This window comes from Caenorhabditis remanei, chromosome V, assembly GCF_010183535.1.
Source record: "Caenorhabditis remanei strain PX506 chromosome V, whole genome shotgun sequence".
NCBI classification, from domain to species: domain Eukaryota; kingdom Metazoa; phylum Nematoda; class Chromadorea; order Rhabditida; family Rhabditidae; genus Caenorhabditis; species Caenorhabditis remanei.
The window spans coordinates 21,710,185-21,728,663 of NC_071332.1; the positions used below are offsets into that span (position 1 = coordinate 21,710,185).

At 38.2% G+C, this 18,479-nt stretch overlaps 8 protein-coding genes across 8 annotated transcripts; 4 read left to right on the forward strand and 4 right to left on the reverse strand.

Moving 5' to 3' along the window:
* Positions 1 to 215: 215 nt before the first annotated feature.
* Positions 216 to 2,571, forward strand: GCK72_021866 (uncharacterized protein; the record flags this gene model as incomplete). The annotated part of the gene is made up of 5 exons (XM_003105273.2): positions 216 to 338; positions 383 to 507; positions 601 to 731; positions 1,553 to 1,875; positions 2,374 to 2,571. The coding sequence occupies 5 exons, from the start codon at positions 216 to 218 to the stop codon at positions 2,569 to 2,571; spliced, it is 900 nt and encodes a 299-aa protein (XP_003105321.2).
* Positions 2,572 to 3,334: 763 nt separating this feature from the next.
* GCK72_021867 (uncharacterized protein) lies at positions 3,335 to 4,489 on the reverse strand (the record flags this gene model as incomplete). Its single annotated transcript, XM_053734545.1, has 7 exons — positions 3,335 to 3,383; positions 3,431 to 3,555; positions 3,601 to 3,692; positions 3,741 to 3,900; positions 3,946 to 4,194; positions 4,241 to 4,331; positions 4,377 to 4,489. The coding sequence occupies 7 exons, from the start codon at positions 4,487 to 4,489 to the stop codon at positions 3,335 to 3,337; spliced, it is 879 nt and encodes a 292-aa protein (XP_053583458.1).
* A 1,679-nt stretch (positions 4,490 to 6,168) lies between these two features.
* GCK72_021868 (uncharacterized protein) lies at positions 6,169 to 6,408 on the forward strand (the record flags this gene model as incomplete). The annotated part of the gene is made up of 1 exon (XM_003105138.2): positions 6,169 to 6,408. The coding sequence occupies one exon, from the start codon at positions 6,169 to 6,171 to the stop codon at positions 6,406 to 6,408; it is 240 nt and encodes a 79-aa protein (XP_003105186.2).
* Positions 6,409 to 6,824: 416 nt separating this feature from the next.
* Positions 6,825 to 7,900, reverse strand: GCK72_021869 (uncharacterized protein; the record flags this gene model as incomplete). Its single annotated transcript, XM_053734546.1, has 4 exons — positions 6,825 to 7,091; positions 7,136 to 7,496; positions 7,563 to 7,745; positions 7,803 to 7,900. 4 exons carry the CDS (start codon positions 7,898 to 7,900, stop codon positions 6,825 to 6,827), a joined length of 909 nt encoding a protein of 302 aa, XP_053583459.1.
* Positions 7,901 to 9,022: 1,122 nt separating this feature from the next.
* Positions 9,023 to 10,866, forward strand: GCK72_021870 (uncharacterized protein; the record flags this gene model as incomplete). Its single annotated transcript, XM_003105211.2, has 2 exons — positions 9,023 to 9,616; positions 10,627 to 10,866. The coding sequence occupies 2 exons, from the start codon at positions 9,023 to 9,025 to the stop codon at positions 10,864 to 10,866; spliced, it is 834 nt and encodes a 277-aa protein (XP_003105259.2).
* Positions 10,867 to 11,100: 234 nt separating this feature from the next.
* Positions 11,101 to 12,424, reverse strand: GCK72_021871 (uncharacterized protein; the record flags this gene model as incomplete). Its single annotated transcript, XM_003105191.2, has 4 exons — positions 11,101 to 11,239; positions 11,290 to 11,420; positions 11,476 to 12,109; positions 12,327 to 12,424. The coding sequence occupies 4 exons, from the start codon at positions 12,422 to 12,424 to the stop codon at positions 11,101 to 11,103; spliced, it is 1,002 nt and encodes a 333-aa protein (XP_003105239.2).
* A 1,953-nt stretch (positions 12,425 to 14,377) lies between these two features.
* Positions 14,378 to 14,777, forward strand: GCK72_021872 (uncharacterized protein; the record flags this gene model as incomplete). The annotated part of the gene is made up of 3 exons (XM_053734547.1): positions 14,378 to 14,407; positions 14,464 to 14,604; positions 14,658 to 14,777. The coding sequence occupies 3 exons, from the start codon at positions 14,378 to 14,380 to the stop codon at positions 14,775 to 14,777; spliced, it is 291 nt and encodes a 96-aa protein (XP_053583460.1).
* A 3,430-nt stretch (positions 14,778 to 18,207) lies between these two features.
* On the reverse strand, positions 18,208 to 18,456 carry GCK72_021873 (uncharacterized protein; the record flags this gene model as incomplete). The annotated part of the gene is made up of 1 exon (XM_053734548.1): positions 18,208 to 18,456. One exon carries the CDS (start codon positions 18,454 to 18,456, stop codon positions 18,208 to 18,210), a length of 249 nt encoding a protein of 82 aa, XP_053583461.1.
* Between the last annotated feature and the right edge of the window lie 23 nt (positions 18,457 to 18,479).

Genomic DNA, 18,479 nt, shown 5'->3' on the forward strand with positions numbered 1-18,479 from the left:
AAGTTTCAGCAATTTTCAGTCATAGTCCGCATTCTGACGTGACGGTGTCACCACTGTACGCAAACACTGTTGTCCTCTCGGACAGTTCGTGGACAATAAGAATTAATTTAATTTTTTTTATCTAGTGAAATCTCGCAATGTATTTTATGTTTTTTTTATTTTTTTTGCTTAGAAAAATCTAAAATAAATCAATTTTCGATTAAATTCATTCCAGAATGTCTCTCACTGGGTTCATCGGGCTCGGCAACATGGGCGGCCATATGGCTCGCAACTTGCTCAAAAATGGAAAGAAATTGATTGTCTATGATGTTAATAAGCAAGTTGTAGATCAATTCAAGGTATTTAAAACTGAAAAAATCAATTAGAACTAGAAAATTCGCAGTCAGAAGGGTGTGAAGTGGCCACCCATCCAGCAGACATCGCCGCCGCTTCCAAAGAAATTGTGACGGTTTTGCCGAGCTCGCCACACGTAAAAGCTGTCTATCAAGGAGAAAATGGCATTTTCAAGTAGGTTTCTGCTAAAAAATTGAGAAAAAATTGAGAAAAATTAGGAAAAATAGACAAAATTCGATTTTTTTCACCAAAATCTGAAATTTCCAGAACAATCCAGCCGGGAACTCTCTGTATGGACTCGTCGACTATCGATCAAGTTGTGACGTTAGAAGTTGCTCAAGCGGCGGCTCTCCTCAAGGCAGAGTACATTGATGCACCGATTTCTGGTGGTGTCACTGGTACGGAGTGGGCGAAAATTAGTGAAAATTAGTGAAAAATTCAGCAAAAACTGCGAAAAATGACGGTTTTCATGTTGAAAATATAGTTTTTTAGCCATTTTTTTTTAGATTTTTCAAAATTTCACCAAGAATTCTCAAATTCCGACGAAAAATTTACAATTTTAAAGGTTTTTCAGCGGAACTTCAGCTTTTTCGTGCTGGTTTCTATCTAAAAAAGTGCGATTCAACTCATTTTTGGCGAAAAAACAGTCGGAAATTACGATTTTTCCATTATTTCTAATGATCTCATGGCTGATTGAAAAAGGCGTCAACGGCGCGCCAGACAGCCTCCCTTTTGGGAAAATGAATGGAAATTAGTGAAGAATCCAGCAAAAACTGCGAAAAATAACGATTTTCTTGCTGAAAATGTAGTTTTTCAGAGATTTTTTCAGATTTTTCAAAATTTGACCAAGAATTCTCAAAATCCGACCAAAAATTTACTATTTTAGTGAAATTTAAGCTTTTTTCGCCTAAAAAAGTGAACCTTAACCCTTTTTGATATTCAAAACCTGAAAATATGAAAAAAGTAGTCGAAAAATGTTTTTTTTTCCCGTTTCGACGCGTATTTTCTGTGATTTTCAGCATTAATTCGAAAATTTACTTAATTGTCAAAAATTGTTAAAATCCGGCGAATGCTACATTTTTGGCGTTTTTTTGGTTCAAAAATGCAGTTTCTCAGCGAAATTTCAGCGTTTTCGCCCATTTTCGATATTCAAAACCTGAAAAAGTTCAAAAAATCACTCGAAAATTGCGATTTCCCCATAATTTCCATTGATTTCCAGGCGCCCAACAAGCGACTCTCACATTCATGGTCGGCGCCGGCAACGACGAGACATTCGCCCGTGCGAACGCAGTGCTCAGTCTGATGGGAAAGAATATTGTGAATCTAGGAGCCGTCGGAAACGGAACGGCCGCCAAGATCTGTAACAACATGTTACTCGGAATTCAGATGGTCGCTGTGGCGGAGACGATGAATTTGGGAATGTCGATGGGTCTCGACGCGAAAGCTCTCGCTGGAATCATTAATACGTCGTCGGGTCGTTGCTGGTCATCGGATACCTATAATCCAGTACCAGGAGTTCTTCCAAACATTCCATGTGCTAAGGTAAATGAGAGGATTGTGAAAAACGGATCCTAAATTTTGGATCGGGGTACAGTAACCCGATCCTAATCTTTGGATTGAGGTACAGTACCCCCGATCCTAATATTTGAATCGAGTTATAGTACCCCCGATCCTAAAATTTGGAACTAGGTACAGTAATCCGATCCTAAATTTTGGATCCAGGTACAGTACCCCCGATCCAAAATTTGGATTTAGGTACAGTACCCCCGATCCTAATATTTAGATCTAGGTACGGTACTCTGATCCTAAAAGTTGGATCCAGGTACGGTACTCTGATCCTAAAAGTTGGATCCAGGTACAGTACCCCATTTGGATCTAGGTACAGTACCCAGTTCCTAAGTTTTGGATTGAAATAGAGTAACCCGATCCAAAAATTTGAAACTAGGTACAGTAACCGGATCCTAATCTTTGGATTGAGGTATAGTAACCCCGATCCTAATTTTTGGATCTAAAAATTTCAAAAAAAAATCTTTATTCCAGGGCTACGCCGGTGGCTTCGGTACCACCCTAATGGCCAAAGACCTGTCACTCGCCCAAAACGCGTCCACCAACACCCAGGCACCCACTCCAATGGGATCACTCGCCCATCAAATCTACCGTATCCTCGCCCGTGACCCCGCCTACCAAGCCAAGGACTTTGGCGTCGTCTACCAATTCTTGAAGAAACAAAATGTGTGATAACTCTCTATTTTTGTGTCCTTTTTCCTTTTTTATGTGAGAATTCCTGTGCCTTATAGTGAAATTATTATGTTTTTAGTAAAATTATTGCTTTTTGTGACTTTCAAAAAGGAAAAGGGGCGGGGTTTTGTGGTTTGGAGCCTCCTTTGTGACTTGGCCGTAAATTATCGATGACAAGTGACGTGGATACACAGATGAACAGACAGACAGAGACACAGAAATCACAAAATCGAGTGGAGCCTGGCGCGCCTTTGACGCGTTTTCCCGAGGAATTGAGATTGCGACAGTCTGTCGCGCTGTTGACGCGTTTTTTGATCGGAAAGTTGAGGATGATTTTCTGTTTGTTTGTTCGGATGTCCGGATGTCCAAAAAATTCAAGATTGGCGCGCCTTTGCCGCGTTTTTGTTGAAAATTGATGATATTTTATGCCTTGTCAAAGGGCTTAAAGTTTTCCAACTTTTAAAATATTTTATTTTATTGTGTAGATCAAGTCTAGGGCTACATTTTTGAAGTTGACAACTTTTTGATAAGACCACTCCCCGGGGTACTGTAGCCTTTTGAAGTGTGAAGGTTTTTGAATAAGTTGAAATAATGAAAACTTTGAAGGGTTACAGTAACCCGGGGAGAAGTTCTATCAAAAATTGTCAATTACAAAATTGTAGCTCTTGGTTTGATCTATACAATCGTATAGAAAAATCGTAAGAAGTTTTATTATTTGACACAATTACACAATGTGGGAGTTAGGTGATAGTAGTGAGAAATATTAATTCAACAAATATCCAGTTGGGTAGGCTAGCCAATCCGATGGCGCTCTGGAAAAATCAGAAAATTTAAAATAGTCGAAATGAAAACGACAAACATAGTGGACCAGAATCGAAATTCCAATTTCTGAATGTTATCTGTTTTATAGTCATAATTTAGTGATACAGGTTGAGAGATGTTCGTCATTAAATCACTTCCGCCAAATTGCACTGTCTGATTCCGCTGAAAATGTTGATAACAAATGTTGAAAAGTATTTAGTATTATACCAATGTCCATTTATTGCAATCGATTTCTAAACTAAATCCGGAAGACTGATTCCCAACAAACAGTTGTATAGTATTGATTTCATCAGTTAGGCCTGAAATGAAATAAATATTCTGAAGGTTGATTTTCAGTTCTCACCTACCATGATTTTGAACATTCATTTCAGTGTTAACTAATATTACAAAATCCTGTCCGCTGATAAGAAATGATGGAAGACCTAGAGTTCCTTTTCCTGTCACGGCAATGTTCTGTGCATAGAACAAGAAACTGGAGGTAGGGCTGTATACAGCCCACTTGAAACTCTGTAATTATTATTGTAAATTCCTAAAAGCCTTGTAAAAGCTCACATTGTAAAAAACATCAGTGTACTGGCTATAAGTAAAAATGTATAATCCATTAGTCTGCACTGCCATGTTGTACATAATCATGGAATCCGAACCGCCCAACATCTGATCACTGCCCACGATTCTCAACATAATATGATTGTCTTGTAACAGCTGGACCAGTCTTTCAGTATTGTTTCGAATTGGATTCCGTTTCATTATAATGGTGAGTACGGACCCGCAGAGAGGGGATTGGTTGTTGAGAAGATAGTTCTGAAAAAGAATTTTGTTTTGCAACTGGTCAGTTGTGTGTCCGAACCTCTATCACATCCAAAATATTACTCTCCACTCCATCCTCCAATTTCTGTTCAGAACCAACCATATGAGAATAAACCGATGCATTTAGATCTCTGCAATCATTCTCGCAATGAACCAAAAAAGAGCCAAAGACCTACTTGATATTATCATGAAAACTAATATCATCTTGTAGCTTCCTATCGAATCGAACATTCGCATACTTGACAAATCTCCAAGATGATCCATTTAAGTTAAACATAATCGTGCTCATTGCAACATTGATAATATCAACATTGAAATCATTGGAGTATGCGAACAGGAATGTGGTTCGAGTTGAAGGTCTACATGGTGCTAAAAACCTAAAGATTATTACAAGAAAACAAAAAGGTTAGGCTATTTTCTGGTGCTCTGATATGTGTCTGAAATAAGAATATGTTTGTGAGTAACTGGTGTAGAGTAACTGGCGAGGCTCTTATCAGAAGTGCATTTATACGAAAAGTACTCATGTGATTCGAATTAACATGATAGGAACCGCCCAACCCATTAGTTTTTGGTTGCTGACCGGATGGAATCCATATTTTTACAACCTGTGTCTGTCTGTGTGTCCGTGTGTCCAAATGCGTTGTACATAATCATTGGAGGCTTTTGAAAAAGTTGAAATAATGCAAACTTCAAAAGATTACAGTAACCTGGGGAGTGTTCCTATCAAAAAATTGTCAATTACAAAAATGTAGCTCTTGGTTTGATCTATATAGAAATATAAACATGTTGTAAGTAATTTTAGTGTATATCATAGTGAGACTATCTGGAAGTGGTGTGATTTTCAGAAATTTTCAGAAATTTTGGATTTTTTTTGATCACTAAAAATTTTTGTGTTTGTTCGGTTTATTTCAAAAGTTGCATTAATATAATATCGCAAACACGTTGTAATAGTGTCACTCGTTATCAGTGTTGGAATGTCAATTTGACACATTTCATCAAATTATTTTCGGTTTTTGTTGTTCGGAACACGTAAGCATTAGAGGGGCGGGGTCAGGAAGGTACAAAGTCACAAAATTTTCATTTGGTATAAATAGGCTAGAGGGTAGTGGAGTAATAGACATCAACTCATTTGGTGACTGAAATTCTTCTACTTGCAGAAATGGCAGAGAAACGTGAGTTGCCTTATGTAATCAACTTTGAAAAGCTGTAACTAACTCAAATTTTGTTCAATTTTAATGAAATTAATATAGTCGAATAGCTCTTAAAAAGGGCTATGTTTTATTAGTTGACAACTTTTTTCTAGCTATTCCAGATTTTGAGATATGCGCCTTGAAAAAGAGGAACTTAGGCAAGGACAATGAAGGGCGCTCCAGGGAAAGCTAGTGTATCTCAAAAGTGGGCGGAGCTATCGAAAAGTTGTTAACTATGAAAATGTAGCCCGAGACTTGTTTAATATAAAAATCACATTTTGAGACAACGGGAAGTGAAGGAGGACTGGAAAAAACTTTTGAAAATAGAAAACAAACATTTTAGATAAAACATTTCAAATTTTTTTTCATAATTATAAAAATTGCGCTTTAGAACAACGATTCAAAGGCAAAATTTAAGAATCCGCGCTCTATTGAACCTCCGTCGATGGCGGAGGGCTCTCTTGCGATTATTACCATTTGAAAGTCCAGTAGAGCGCACTTGCAACACTGCTCAAAATCGTTTTCATTTTGCAAAATTAACTAATGAAAAGCTGAAAACTCGAGGATTCCAAATATGTAATTAGATCTTTGATGAGTTGAAAAGTCAGGTAAATACATGACTCTGAAAGTTTGGAGCTTCGTATCTCGTCGAGTTTTCGACTAATCAAAAATCAAGTTATATTTTTGAAATCCTCAAGTTTTCCGCTTTTTAATGGTATAAAATGTATGAACCATACCCACACAAAACAAATTTGCAGTCGAAAAAGCCAAGGCCGATATGGTCGCCGCTGGTCTCTCCGAGGGAGCCATCGCTGGAATCTTGAAGATCGCCGCCACCTACAAACCAAAGGACGACGAGCCAAAACGTGATGCGGCCACTTCTCTGGCAATCATCGGAAAGATGTTCGGAGAACTCAATGAGTACATCAAGAGCCAATCGGAGGGAGATCAAAAGGTCTATCACGCCATCATTGAAAAGAAGAAGGCCGAGTTGATCGAGGCAGCTCAGAAGCAGTAAATTATTGTGAAATTGTGATTAATTGTGGAGTTTATTGTATCTTTATGTAATGATAATTGTAATAAAAGACATTTGAGTCAGTGCGAGTGCGGTAAGATATTGAAAAGTGGGTGGAGCTTATGGGACTCAGAAAAGGTTAGGCCCGGGCCCTGATAACTATGAGTATCATATTGAAATATAATAAAAGGGAATGAACAACTGAGGATCAATAGAAAAACAGTAGCAGCCGCGCTCTGATAACAAAAATGATGCATTTTTTTGCGGCAGGGTGAACACTCAAATTTATATAGCAGGTCTTGTCAATAGAGCGTGGCTGCATTGGTACCCCTGGCCTCGTCGTGTAGCAGTATACAGACAAGGAGTACATATGGATTGATATTCTTAAGAGATCTGCCAAAAAAAGGAAAACAAATGAGTCAATTCTTCGGTAGGACCACTGGAATCCGCTTAGACTTCTCCACTTTAATATAGTTATCAAACTTTGGGTGTCTCTCGTGTTCTCGACAGACGACTCCTTGAACACGATTCTTGTCGATTTTGACAATTAGAATCTGGTTGGCAGTTTGGGTAGCAAACTTTTGAATGTTGTCGGAAGATCTTACAGTCTTATTCTTCCATGTCATACCACCAGGTTTCGTATTGATTATGAATGAGCTGCCAACCGGGAGTGGTTTGCGGAAATTCTGGAATATGCAACTTTTAACTTAAAAGTTAGCCACCATCCTACCTCAACCAACTCCTCGAAGTTTCCTTTGGTGAATTTCCTTATAGCAACTTCGAGCCTCTTAAAATGCTTCAACTTTTCCAAATTCAACTTAACTCCATTCTTGATTTCATTGAATTTGAACGCCTCGCATTGCTTAAACTGTACTGTCACCGAAATCTCATTCAGAAGGCTCTGAGTACAATCCTCCATTAAAACTATAGTTTTCAGAAGGCCTGGTTCAAGGAACTTGACGACTGTCTCTATCCATTTATGATTCTCGGGAGTACATCGCCATTGAAACTTCTCGCATCTGATGACCACTCCCTGGTTCCCTCTTATTACTGAAATCATCATTCCGAAGAAGTGATTTTCATATCCCTCACTAAAATTGATAGTGAAACAATCAGTGAATGTCTCAAGGCTGCCCCGGAAATGATTTATAAAGTACCCAAAGACAATGCGTTGTGTCATTCCCTTTCTGTGATCCGTAGTGGTCACACATACTTCTGGTGCTTGTCGAACAGAACCTTCTGGCATTTTCATAAGGACGTACTCCTCGATATCAGCGTGCTTCAGTTTTAGGGGGGTACGGTAGCCGAGTAAAGCAAGGTCGTCAACTACTATTGTTGCTCTGAAAAAGTTCAATTGATCTCTCTCGCATACTTAGTCCACTCTCAAGCCAACTTACCTATCAAACAACTTCATCCTTTTTATAACCTTAATCTTTTCTGTAATTGTCAGTCTTCTGAATTCGGCAGTAGTGGTAACACGTCGTGGTGGAGCCATTACCGGAAATATAACTTAATTATCGATTGAAAAAGTGGGAGGCGAAGAAGTGAAAAGATTAATCACGAGAAGTAACATATGATGTCCACAAAGGTCTTATCTCTCATAGCAACAGCGATGAGCGTGAGATAAAGACTAATAGTACGCATCAGATGAAACTGGGCAAGAGGATTACGGCTCAGGAGAGCGGATTTCAAGGAAATTACTTATTTGCTTTGAAATTCGGGGGGGTTTGTACTAATAGCAATATGCTGTCAACTCCAGTGGAAATAAGCTCAAACGAGCAGGAGACACATGCCGAGTAATCTCTTGGTGTGTATTGGCTGAGTATCAACTCCGACATAACAGTGATACAAAATAAGCCCTCAAACACAGAGGAAAACGTTGCCCCAGACTATCGAAATTTGCAATTTTGATTAACATTGTCTTAAAATAGTATGTGAGTCGATACTCAGCAAATTTCATTTGCGAAGCTGATCGTATGTAAGTTAGTGTCACGGATTACAGTTGCGGATTTCAAGGAAATGAGATATGTAACCACACATTTTAAGATATTATTTTTTCTAAGCTGGGTGAATGGCATCTCCACTACCGTAGTCCACTTCCTTCGAGTCCTGCTACCGTAACCATACTTTTGAATTTCAGGGCTTCCAGACCGTATACTGTCCCTTATTGCCTAACCAGGCCCAATTATCTTTTGTTACCTGTAAGACTAAGATGTTCTTAAGATTTGGATTATATGCTAAGAAGAATATGTGGTGAATAACTTCAAGTAGAAGAAAACCCTAGACTTCTGAAATTGGCTAGTAGAACTATACATACGTTAGTAAAAGTCCACATTTTCATATGTAGAGAAAACGCGCCCAAGGAACTCCAGAATTCTCAAATTGTTCTGTACACCCAACCTGTAAAAACAAAATATCCTCAAGTCTCCATTGGGAGAGAAAAACACGTCCAAGGCACCCCAGTCATCTTAAACTTTTGATTTTCACGTCATTGTTTGCCCAAAGTCATGAAAATCGTCAGAAAATGCATTGAGAGACGGCAGGGAGAAAAAGGTGACTATTTGCAGTTTTTCCTTTTAAAAAAATTTCACAACTTTCCTCCACAATATTCACAACTATGAACTACTCTATCACCGACATCTGTTCTCCCCACCAATCCCTTAAAATCTCTTTGTGCCTCGAACCAACTAAGGTCCCCTACTTCACTAGTCTCCAAATCCGCGCTGGAAAGGATACCCTCTTCACCAGGGTCTATTCTCATTATAGTTGTATCAAGGACTTTTTGGAGATTCTGAGGCTACCGGATGTGCGGATAGAGCTATTGGATATTGGAGGTGTTGAGATAGATCAGAATCATTTTCTGACTCAACTCATCAAAAAACTCCAAGAGGGAAATCTCAGAATCCCCGCTGAAACTGCCCATTTCCATAGTACAATCACCGAAGGTCTTGTTGAGAAACATTTGGAACTGTTGACCTACTTCAACCCATCAGTTCTATATGGAATCGAGTTGAACACAAAAGTGTCCGCAGAGATTCATAAAAAGTTGGTGAGACTGGAACAATGGAAACAGGCGAAGAAGGTGACTTACATGTCGATGAAAGACTGTAAGGATGTGGTGAGGATGGAGGATTTTGTGCATTTTGAGAAGATATTTTGGGTTGATTTTACGAGGAAGATGGAGGCAGAGGAGTGTTGGCAGATTATTAAGGTAAGAATCTTGTTTATTAACATGACTAGATTATTTCTACCATGAGAATTTTAAGTTTTGCAATCAGAATTAGCTAAATACTGACCAGTTGTAAATTATCAAAGTTTCATTTGGAAATTTGAATTCCCGCCTTGTCGCTCTCAAACCGTAACCTGCTGAGACTGTGGTTTGGCGGGATTTTCACAATTTTGAAGTTTTTTCAAGAATTGTTCTAATTAAAAATGATTGTTGGCGTTTTTTAATGACGAAAGTAGAGAAAAAAAATCCAAAATTCAAAAATTAAGCCAAATTTCAGATTCCCGCCTAACCACTCACCTACCGTAATTTGCTAAGACTGGTTTAACGGGAATTCTATTTTTTTTAGCGAGATTGCGTTTTATCACAATTTTTATAGTTTTTCAGTCAGTTTGGAGATCTGTGCTTGAGAGCTGGGTTTGCGCGAAACTCGTTCTGTTATGAGTTGAAAAAATGTACTAAAATGCAGATATTGGCGGGACGAACTAGAATGAATACCACGAAATGTTCTTTTGAGTTTTTCTGCACAATTTTGGTATATCCAACCCGTGATAGCTCACAGACATAGAAGTCGCCGAGATCTACATTTTCGTATATTTTTCAGCTTGTAACATTGCGTTTTGATAGAGATACATGCTGTAGAAAAAATGGACTACAATGAATATCTGATTGAGACACCGTATATTTCAACATGTAACAGTGAGCAATTAATTTCATCCGTCTGTATAACTATCTGGCTTTCAAATATGCCTTGGACTCATTTGTCTGAAATTCTTTGACTGAATCGGTTGGAAATATATAACAGCAGGTTTTCATGTTACCTGACAAAGTTAAGACAGCACAGGGCTCACAGCCGCCTTTTATCAAAACTTTAAAGTAATTCTGGTTGAAATCGAGAAAAGATGAAAAATGAATATTTTAAAACAATTTGGCGCAAATCACCTGAATTTATGAGAAAAGAACCAAAAAAACACAACTTGTTATCCTTATTCCAGGCATTCCGCCACCACGACCACCCTCGTGGCTCCTACTTCCACATCAGTGACACCGAAATCGACATCAACGGAGCCATTGCTCTATTCGATATTTCATCGAAATGTGAGAAGAGGGATACGGAGTATGTGAAGCATATCCAACACTTCCCATTGGATGATGGAGTGGTTTTGGAAATCAGACTGTACGAAGATCAGATAATTGGGAAGAAGGAGAGGAAGGAGAAGCTGGGAGAGATGTAATGATAAGAAGGGGAATTTTTTATTTTGTTTAACTGTTTTTGTTTCTATCCGTATTTTGGAGCTTTACTTCCAATAAATTGTGTTCTCAGATAATTTTTTTAAAATTTTAATAGGTTCTCTTGTCGCTGAAAATCATTAACAGCCTTAGAAGCTTCAAAAAAAAGCACAGAAAAGAAAGGAACAATTATTCGATAAGACGGACATAGAAACATGAGAATTAAAAGAATAACAATTTCAATATAAATCTAATAAGGATGTTGATAGTGGTCGTCGTTCTGTTACGCACATACATACACTACTACCGAAAGTGTCCACTATAAGCTGAAGCTCCGGATCGACCATGTAGATCACACGAATATCGTTTCTTGTATAGCTGAAAAACACCAATTTTAATAACATTTCAACCAAGAATAGTCAACTCACGAAGGTGGTCGTGGGTTTGGTTCTGTAGGGAATGCGTCCAGAACATTGGAGATTTCTTCTTCAGTTGATGACTTAGTAGTGTGGTATATTTGAAGGCGGTCTCCTTTCTTCAGTGGTTTGAGTCGATAGCTCTGAAATTAAAAATGACAACTGAAAATAAGCAATGGAACATGATAAGAGACTCACCTGCACCAAATCGAACAATTCTTGAGCTGTGTACTGGTCTCTTCTGATACGGAAATCAACCAAGTGCAACATGTTTCTCAAACTGTAGTGTTGCGAAGGAGTGGAATCATAATGAGCACTGGAGATTGAAAGTTTCGAGCAACTTCTGAATTGCACCGTCTCACTGATTGCGTCGACAACGTTGCCTGGCGGATCGACCAGTTTTAGAGTCTTCAAAACATCCGCATCGAATAGTTCGAAGAATTGTATGACCAGTGGAGCAGACACGGCGTTGAGGAGGTTCAAACAAACTTCTTCGGCACGGATTCGAATATTTCTTGTATGAGCTTCCGCGATGATTCGTTCGACGGTGTCGATCCCATTTTGAATTTCAAAAATATTGTCGATATCCAGTTGAGTGACCTTTGAAAAACGACATGCAAAAAAGTTTAGAAGCGATTTCACTGCAAGACTTCCATTTTTCTCTTTCTTGCATTCCTTCCGATTGGTGATGGAGCGTTGACCTTCCTTATCCGTCCAGTTCAACCAAAAATACTTATTTTTAGGTGTCGTGAGGAAGTGGATGGAGTGGGTGACGATGGGGATGTTCTCTGAGACGCTCAGCATTTCCTTTGAGACTTGACGGATTTGGAGTCTGAAAATAAGAAAACCAGTTGATTTGATTAGAGAGTTTCAGATTTGTTTAATATTCAGACCCTAAATCATTGGGCAAAACTGCATATCCCAGGATTTTTGAATTTAACAGTGCTGAAACTTAAAACAGGGAAATCAACTAGACTATTAGTCACGATCCCGCTCACGATATACATTTAATCTTATAATTTTCCTCAGAACCTTTCCAAACAACTCACCTATCTAAATTATCCAAACTGCCCAGCACTTGTTGCTGTAATTCGACAGGAAGACGTTCCCATTTGCTCAACTTTGCACTTTTTCGGGTGGTAACCATTGTTTCAAGCTGAAAACAACCGTTTTTAGTGAAAATACCGTGTGTCTCTCACGTAATTGATAAGATAACGAAAAAGCGGAAGAAAAAGGAAAATGATAACAGCGCAGCAAGGTCGGAAACAAAATAAAATACCCAAAATTTCCACATAAAGCCTGCAGTTGCGCGTCAGGGTGTATGCACGGAAAAACGGAGAGCTATGTGGGTTTCGCAACAAATGTTCTATTTGGACATCCGGATGAACAGAATTACAAACAGATGAAAGTGTTTGTTGGTTGCTTGAGTAGTGTGCCATCATTATGAAGATGAAGGCCGAGTTAATCGAGGTCGCTCAAAAGTAGAAATGCAGCGAATGAAGGGAGATTTACTGTGAGTCTTAAACCATCGACACTGTTAAAAAGCACATGTTCAGTCTCTTCTGGATCGAGAAACCCTGGTTGTCAGGGAGGTAGCTTGATACTAGGCGTGGAGTATGTCAGAAGATACGGACTTGCGGCCGAAGAAGATATCCATATGACCAAGCACGTGCGTACTCGACGGACCAATGTCGTGCAAGGAAGATGGAACGAGTTGTGAGAGCGGTAGGAATCAAATTTTGGCTGAGCAGTGTAGTAATTCAGAAATAGTTCAACTTTGCAAGGATCAACACCAGGAAAGCTGAGGAACGGACCATTCATGTGTTCACAAAATGGAGAGCTCCAGTGGCTGTTTGTGAGTTTTCGTTAAGTAGCATTGGCTTTATTTATTAAATTTTAAGTTCAAATTATCCCAATTGTTTTAGACTTCAAAGCGGGAGAACAGTTCCAGCATTATGATAGAGGTGGCATTATCGACGATTACTGCAGAGTTGCCAAAGACTGGCACGCTGGAATAATTGTTGGACAATCCAAGATAACCGTGGACGATCCTTCAACTATTGGATTATCAAAAACTCATGGGGTGATTGGGCAGAAGAAGGGTACGTGCGAGTAATTTGAGGATACAGATTAAAAATAGAGCTTGAGTTTTGTAATTGACGACTTTTTTGTACGGACACTCCCTGGAGAGTTTTGAGGAAGAAATTACTCTGTCCATAACTTACTAGGAAGAAGTCGTACAATAATGATGTCAACTACGGAAATGGAGCTCAACTTTAGATGTGACTATATATATATATATATGATATCTCATGATTCTGATCAAATGAAACATAAGGGTACAGCACGGCTTTGCCTTGACTGATTCTCTTCTTCGGCTATATTGTCTTCCTCTTAGGGATGATTCACACGGCTTTGCAGATGCCGTTCTTTTGATGCCTTATTTTCCAGCGTTTCTGCCTGAATTTCGTCATCAGTTCAAAAAATCAGAAAATTTTGTTGACAAGGTGAGCGATGAAAAATCAGTTTTTTTTGCAACCGCTGAGTCAGCTCGCCTTAAGAAGGCAAAACAAATGGAAAACAAATGCGTGTGAATCATGCCTGGGGAGTAGACAGTATTGCCAAAGAAGAGGAAAAGAGCCAAAAGGAATAGTATAGATAGCAGTGATGTAACCTTATTCTTCATTTGAGAATCTTGACTAGTCCCCGCCCATCTTCTTCCTCTTCATATCATTCATTCTAGATGCTCACCGTCATCAGAGCATGTTACGACTCTATACTGCATTGGGGTCTTTTTTTGATTTTTTTTGAATTCTAATTTTTGTTCTTCGGGTTTTAGTTACGGTAAGTATAGGCTTATTGAATCTTGTTGAATTTAACTTTTCTATCTTACAGGTCGTTTCCATAACGGGCAGAGACACCCAAGAATTCTATTCTACGGGTTCTATTCTACAGACAGTATTGCCGAAGAAGAGGAAAAGAGGCGAAAGGAATAGTATAGATAGCAGTGCTGTAACCGTATGATTCATTCGAAAATCTTGAGAAGCTCGAGAGAATGAATTTCTCCTTGTTCATTTTGACACTAATTGTTTCTAACTCTATGGCATGCCCAACCAAACATCAATTCGAGGTAAGTCTTTCAAATCAAAACCATTTGCTCAAATATTTTAATTTCCTTTCCAAAAGTGTATATGGATCGTACCCAGTCCCTGCGGCGAGAAGGATATTCGAGCGTGCGCCACTTGGGAGCATAACAAAGTTTATGATCAAATAACGTCTGCGCTTACCGACGATGAGGGTGAAAAGATAGTCAATCACTACCAACCGGTCAGTGATTCTGTAATTTTATCGCCATTTCGAAACTTAGAAACATATTTCAGATTACTCTAATACCGATACCAAAGATGAAAACCGGGTATTTATACTGTGCTGGATCGGCCACCCCCACCCTGCACCATCAAGCCTTCTGCTGCGCACGAATTCACGGAGCTTCATCTTGAATTATTTCATTGTTTCAATGACAAAATGCATGTTTTTTTCTTCAATAAAACTCATTCATTCAAGTGGGGTTATTGAAATTCATAAAGGAATAAGTGCTTAACTGTGAGAGATTTGGAATGTCAGCATTGATACTTTGGTGGATTGTTATTTTCAGTGACATGTTTGATAAAAGCATCGTAGCTTCTGAACGCGAATATCGCAACATATTCATTTCTAAAGAGAATTTGGGATTTTTCTTAAGAATTTTATTGTTTTTAAGGTCTTTCTGTTATTTTTCCGCTAGAATCCTAAAAAATTTTTTATTTATACAACTCTCGTCGAATAGCCCGGGAATCTTAGTGGCCGTTCCATGAGAAGTTCGGAAAAGCGTGAAATGCACGCATTCGGCTCGTAATCTGATGTTTCCTGCGCTTGCCGCCTCACTCAGTTCTTTGAGTTCTTTTGTGTAGCCCGGTTTAGTGAAAAATGCAAAATTCTTCACAATAATTTTTGAATTGGAGAAAATGTTTCGGCTCTATTACAGTTTAGATGTCCTTTAAAAACTAAAACGTCCCTTAAAACACTTAAACGTCCCTTAAAACACTTAGACGTCCCTTGAAACACTTAAACGTCCTTTCAAACTCTAATTTTTTTAAACGTCCTTTCAAAAGTTTAGACGTCCCAAAAAACGTTTAAACGTCCCATAAAATGTTTAGACGTCCTTTGTAATCCCAAAATATAGTTCTGAAGATTTAAACGTCCCAAAAAACATTTAAACGTCCCAAAAAATATTTTGACGTCCCTTGAACACTTTCAGTGGCTTTTAGTGTTGAAAGGACGTCTAAACATTTTTTGGGACGTTTAAATGTTTTTTGGGACGTCTAAATGTTTTGTGGGACGTCTAAGTATTTAAAACCAAATTTTCGGACTTCAAGGGACGTCTCAATACTTAATGGGACGTCTAAACGTTTTTTGGGACGTCTAAATGTTTTAAGGGGCGTTTAAGACGCACTCTCTGACTCGTTCGATCACCCGTAGGCACACGAAAAAAGTTGACCATCTCCGATTTGCCTATAATTTTGATCAAAGATAGTATCAAGTGTTCTTAGCAAATTGGGGTACTTTTTGGCCAGGTCCGTCACCTGGGTACCTAGAAAAATCAAAAAATCGATATTTTTCGAAAATTTTTCCTGAAGGAGTTAGGAATGAAATCTAAACGGGAAATTAATGTAGACACTATTTTAAGCATTTTTTGTGTTTAGAACGAAATTCCAGCTCAACACCTTCATAGTGAAAATTTTGAAAATTTATGAAATTTTCGGGTTTTTTTCATGAAATCGCTTTTATCTCGGCAGGGACACGAGAAGACGGGCTTTTTTATTTTAAATTCGGAATCTACATAACATTTGGTATTGGAAACATGCTGTCCCTACTCGTAACTCTAGACCCAAAGAAAGATTTTTTGGGAAGAATGAGAAAAACTGCCATTTCAATTTTCAAGTCCTTCCAGTAAATTATTTTTGATGTTTTAAAATAATGGTTTTTTGAAGTTTTTCATTTAATCATGTCATTTTTATTCAGTTCCGGTACAATTTTCGATCAAACTAACAAAAAAAATTTCGAAAAAATTGAATTTTTTGATTTCTGAAAATTTTCTCCCGAATTGAATCATTCCGACTGAAATGTTAAGGATACCATTATAAAATCAGGAGAATATTACTGGAACATTCTTAAGGTTCATAAAAAACTTGATTTCCACTGTCGGGCCACCTGCTACTTTCGCGTTCATGGTGAAATTCAGCTAAATTTTCAACTTGGGAAGTTGGTGCAACGGTACTTCATACTTGCAACGTTATTTGACAGGGAATTGCGATGAATATGACAGGAATAGTGAAAAAACTGCAAAAATTGATAGAAGATTTACGAAAAAAGCTTTAAAAAATTAGGACTCATAAATGTTCAATGGTCTGACCTTTTTATGGATATCAGGAAAAAACTTTTAAAGCTTTTTTCGTAAATCTTGCTGAATCTATCAATTTTTGCAGTTTTTTCACTATTCCTGTCATATTCATCGCAATTCCCTGTCAAATAACGTTGCAAGTATGAAGTACCGTTGCACCAACTTCCCAAGTTGAAAATTTAGCTGAATTTCACCATGAACGCGAAAGTAGCAGGTGGCCCGACAGTGGAAATCAAGTTTTTTATGAACCTTAAGAATGTTCCAGTAATATTCTCCTGATTTTATAATGGTATCCTTAACATTTCAGTCGGAATGATTCAATTCGGGAGAAAATTTTCAGAAATCAAAAAATTCAATTTTTTCGAAATTTTTTTTGTTAGTTTGATCGAAAATTGTACCGGAACTGAATAAAAATGACATGATTAAATGAAAAACTTCAAAAAACCATTATTTTAAAACATCAAAAATAATTTACTGGAAGGACTTGAAAATTGAAATGGCAGTTTTTCTCATTCTTCCCAAAAAATCTTTCTTTGGGTCTAGAGTTACGAGTAGGGACAGTATGTTTCCAATACCAAATGTTATGTAGATTCCGAATTTAAAATAAAAAAGCCCGTCTTCTCGTGTCCCTGCCGAGATTAAAGCGATTTCATGAAAAAAACCCGAAAATTTCATAAATTTTCAAAATTTTCACTATGAAGGTGTTGAGCTGGAATTTTGTTCTGAACACAAAAAATGCTTAAAATAGTGTCTACATTAATTTCCCGTTTAGATTTCATTCCTAACTCCTTCAGGAAAAATTTTCGAAAAATATCGATTTTTTGATTTTTCTAGGTACCCAGGTGACGGACCTGGCCAAAAAGTACCCCAATTTGCTAAGAACACTTGATACTATCTTTGATCAAAATTATAGGCAAATCGGAGATGGTCAACTTTTTTCGTGTGCCTATGGTCAGTTGATCCATGCTCGATCGACTCGGAGAGTGCGTCTTAAACATTTTTGAACATATTTGGGATCCGAAAGGACGTTTAAATGTTTCAAAGGACGTCTAAGTGTTTTTTGGGACGTTCAAGTTTTCAAAGGACATCTAAACTGTAATAGAGCCAATGTTTCCTAGTGACTCCTCAATTTCGTTTTCAAAAGGGTATATTGGAACAAATTTAGTTGTTAAAAAAAAACACTAATCTCAATGAAAGCCACCATGGTTGGCCTCAGAATTCGGACATCAGACAAGCAGTATCGTTCCAACTCCGTGTACAAATTGAACGGTGTATTATAATTCTCCTCGTACCACTCTTCAAATTCTTCTTTTTTTGGCTGCGCCCATGAAATCGGGGCTACAGTACCCCTTGGGTGGTTCTGTTGTGAGAACTTTGTCATAATTGTCAGGGTGGTTGTAGAGGTAGGGGAAGTATCTTTTAGCTTCTCCAGTCAATCCGAAAGTACTGGGCATTCTGGAAAGACCATTTTGAAGATATTGAAGTGAGTCTCAGAAGTTTATCCTCTGCTTTTTGTATGTGAACTCGGCACTGATGAATGTTTTGACATTCATTATGAAACTTGGTGGTGTTGCCTCAGGTCCAGCTAGTCTATCCATCTCTGCCATCACCATAATGTGGTCATATCGTCCACCGTTATGAGCGATGACATATGCTCCGTTTGCTATTGGATCCGTCATCAGAAACTTGGAGAATTCGGTCAAAGTCTTACTTCTCTCTTCTGGTCCAGACTCATCCATGCTACATTCTTAGTCGCTTCCAA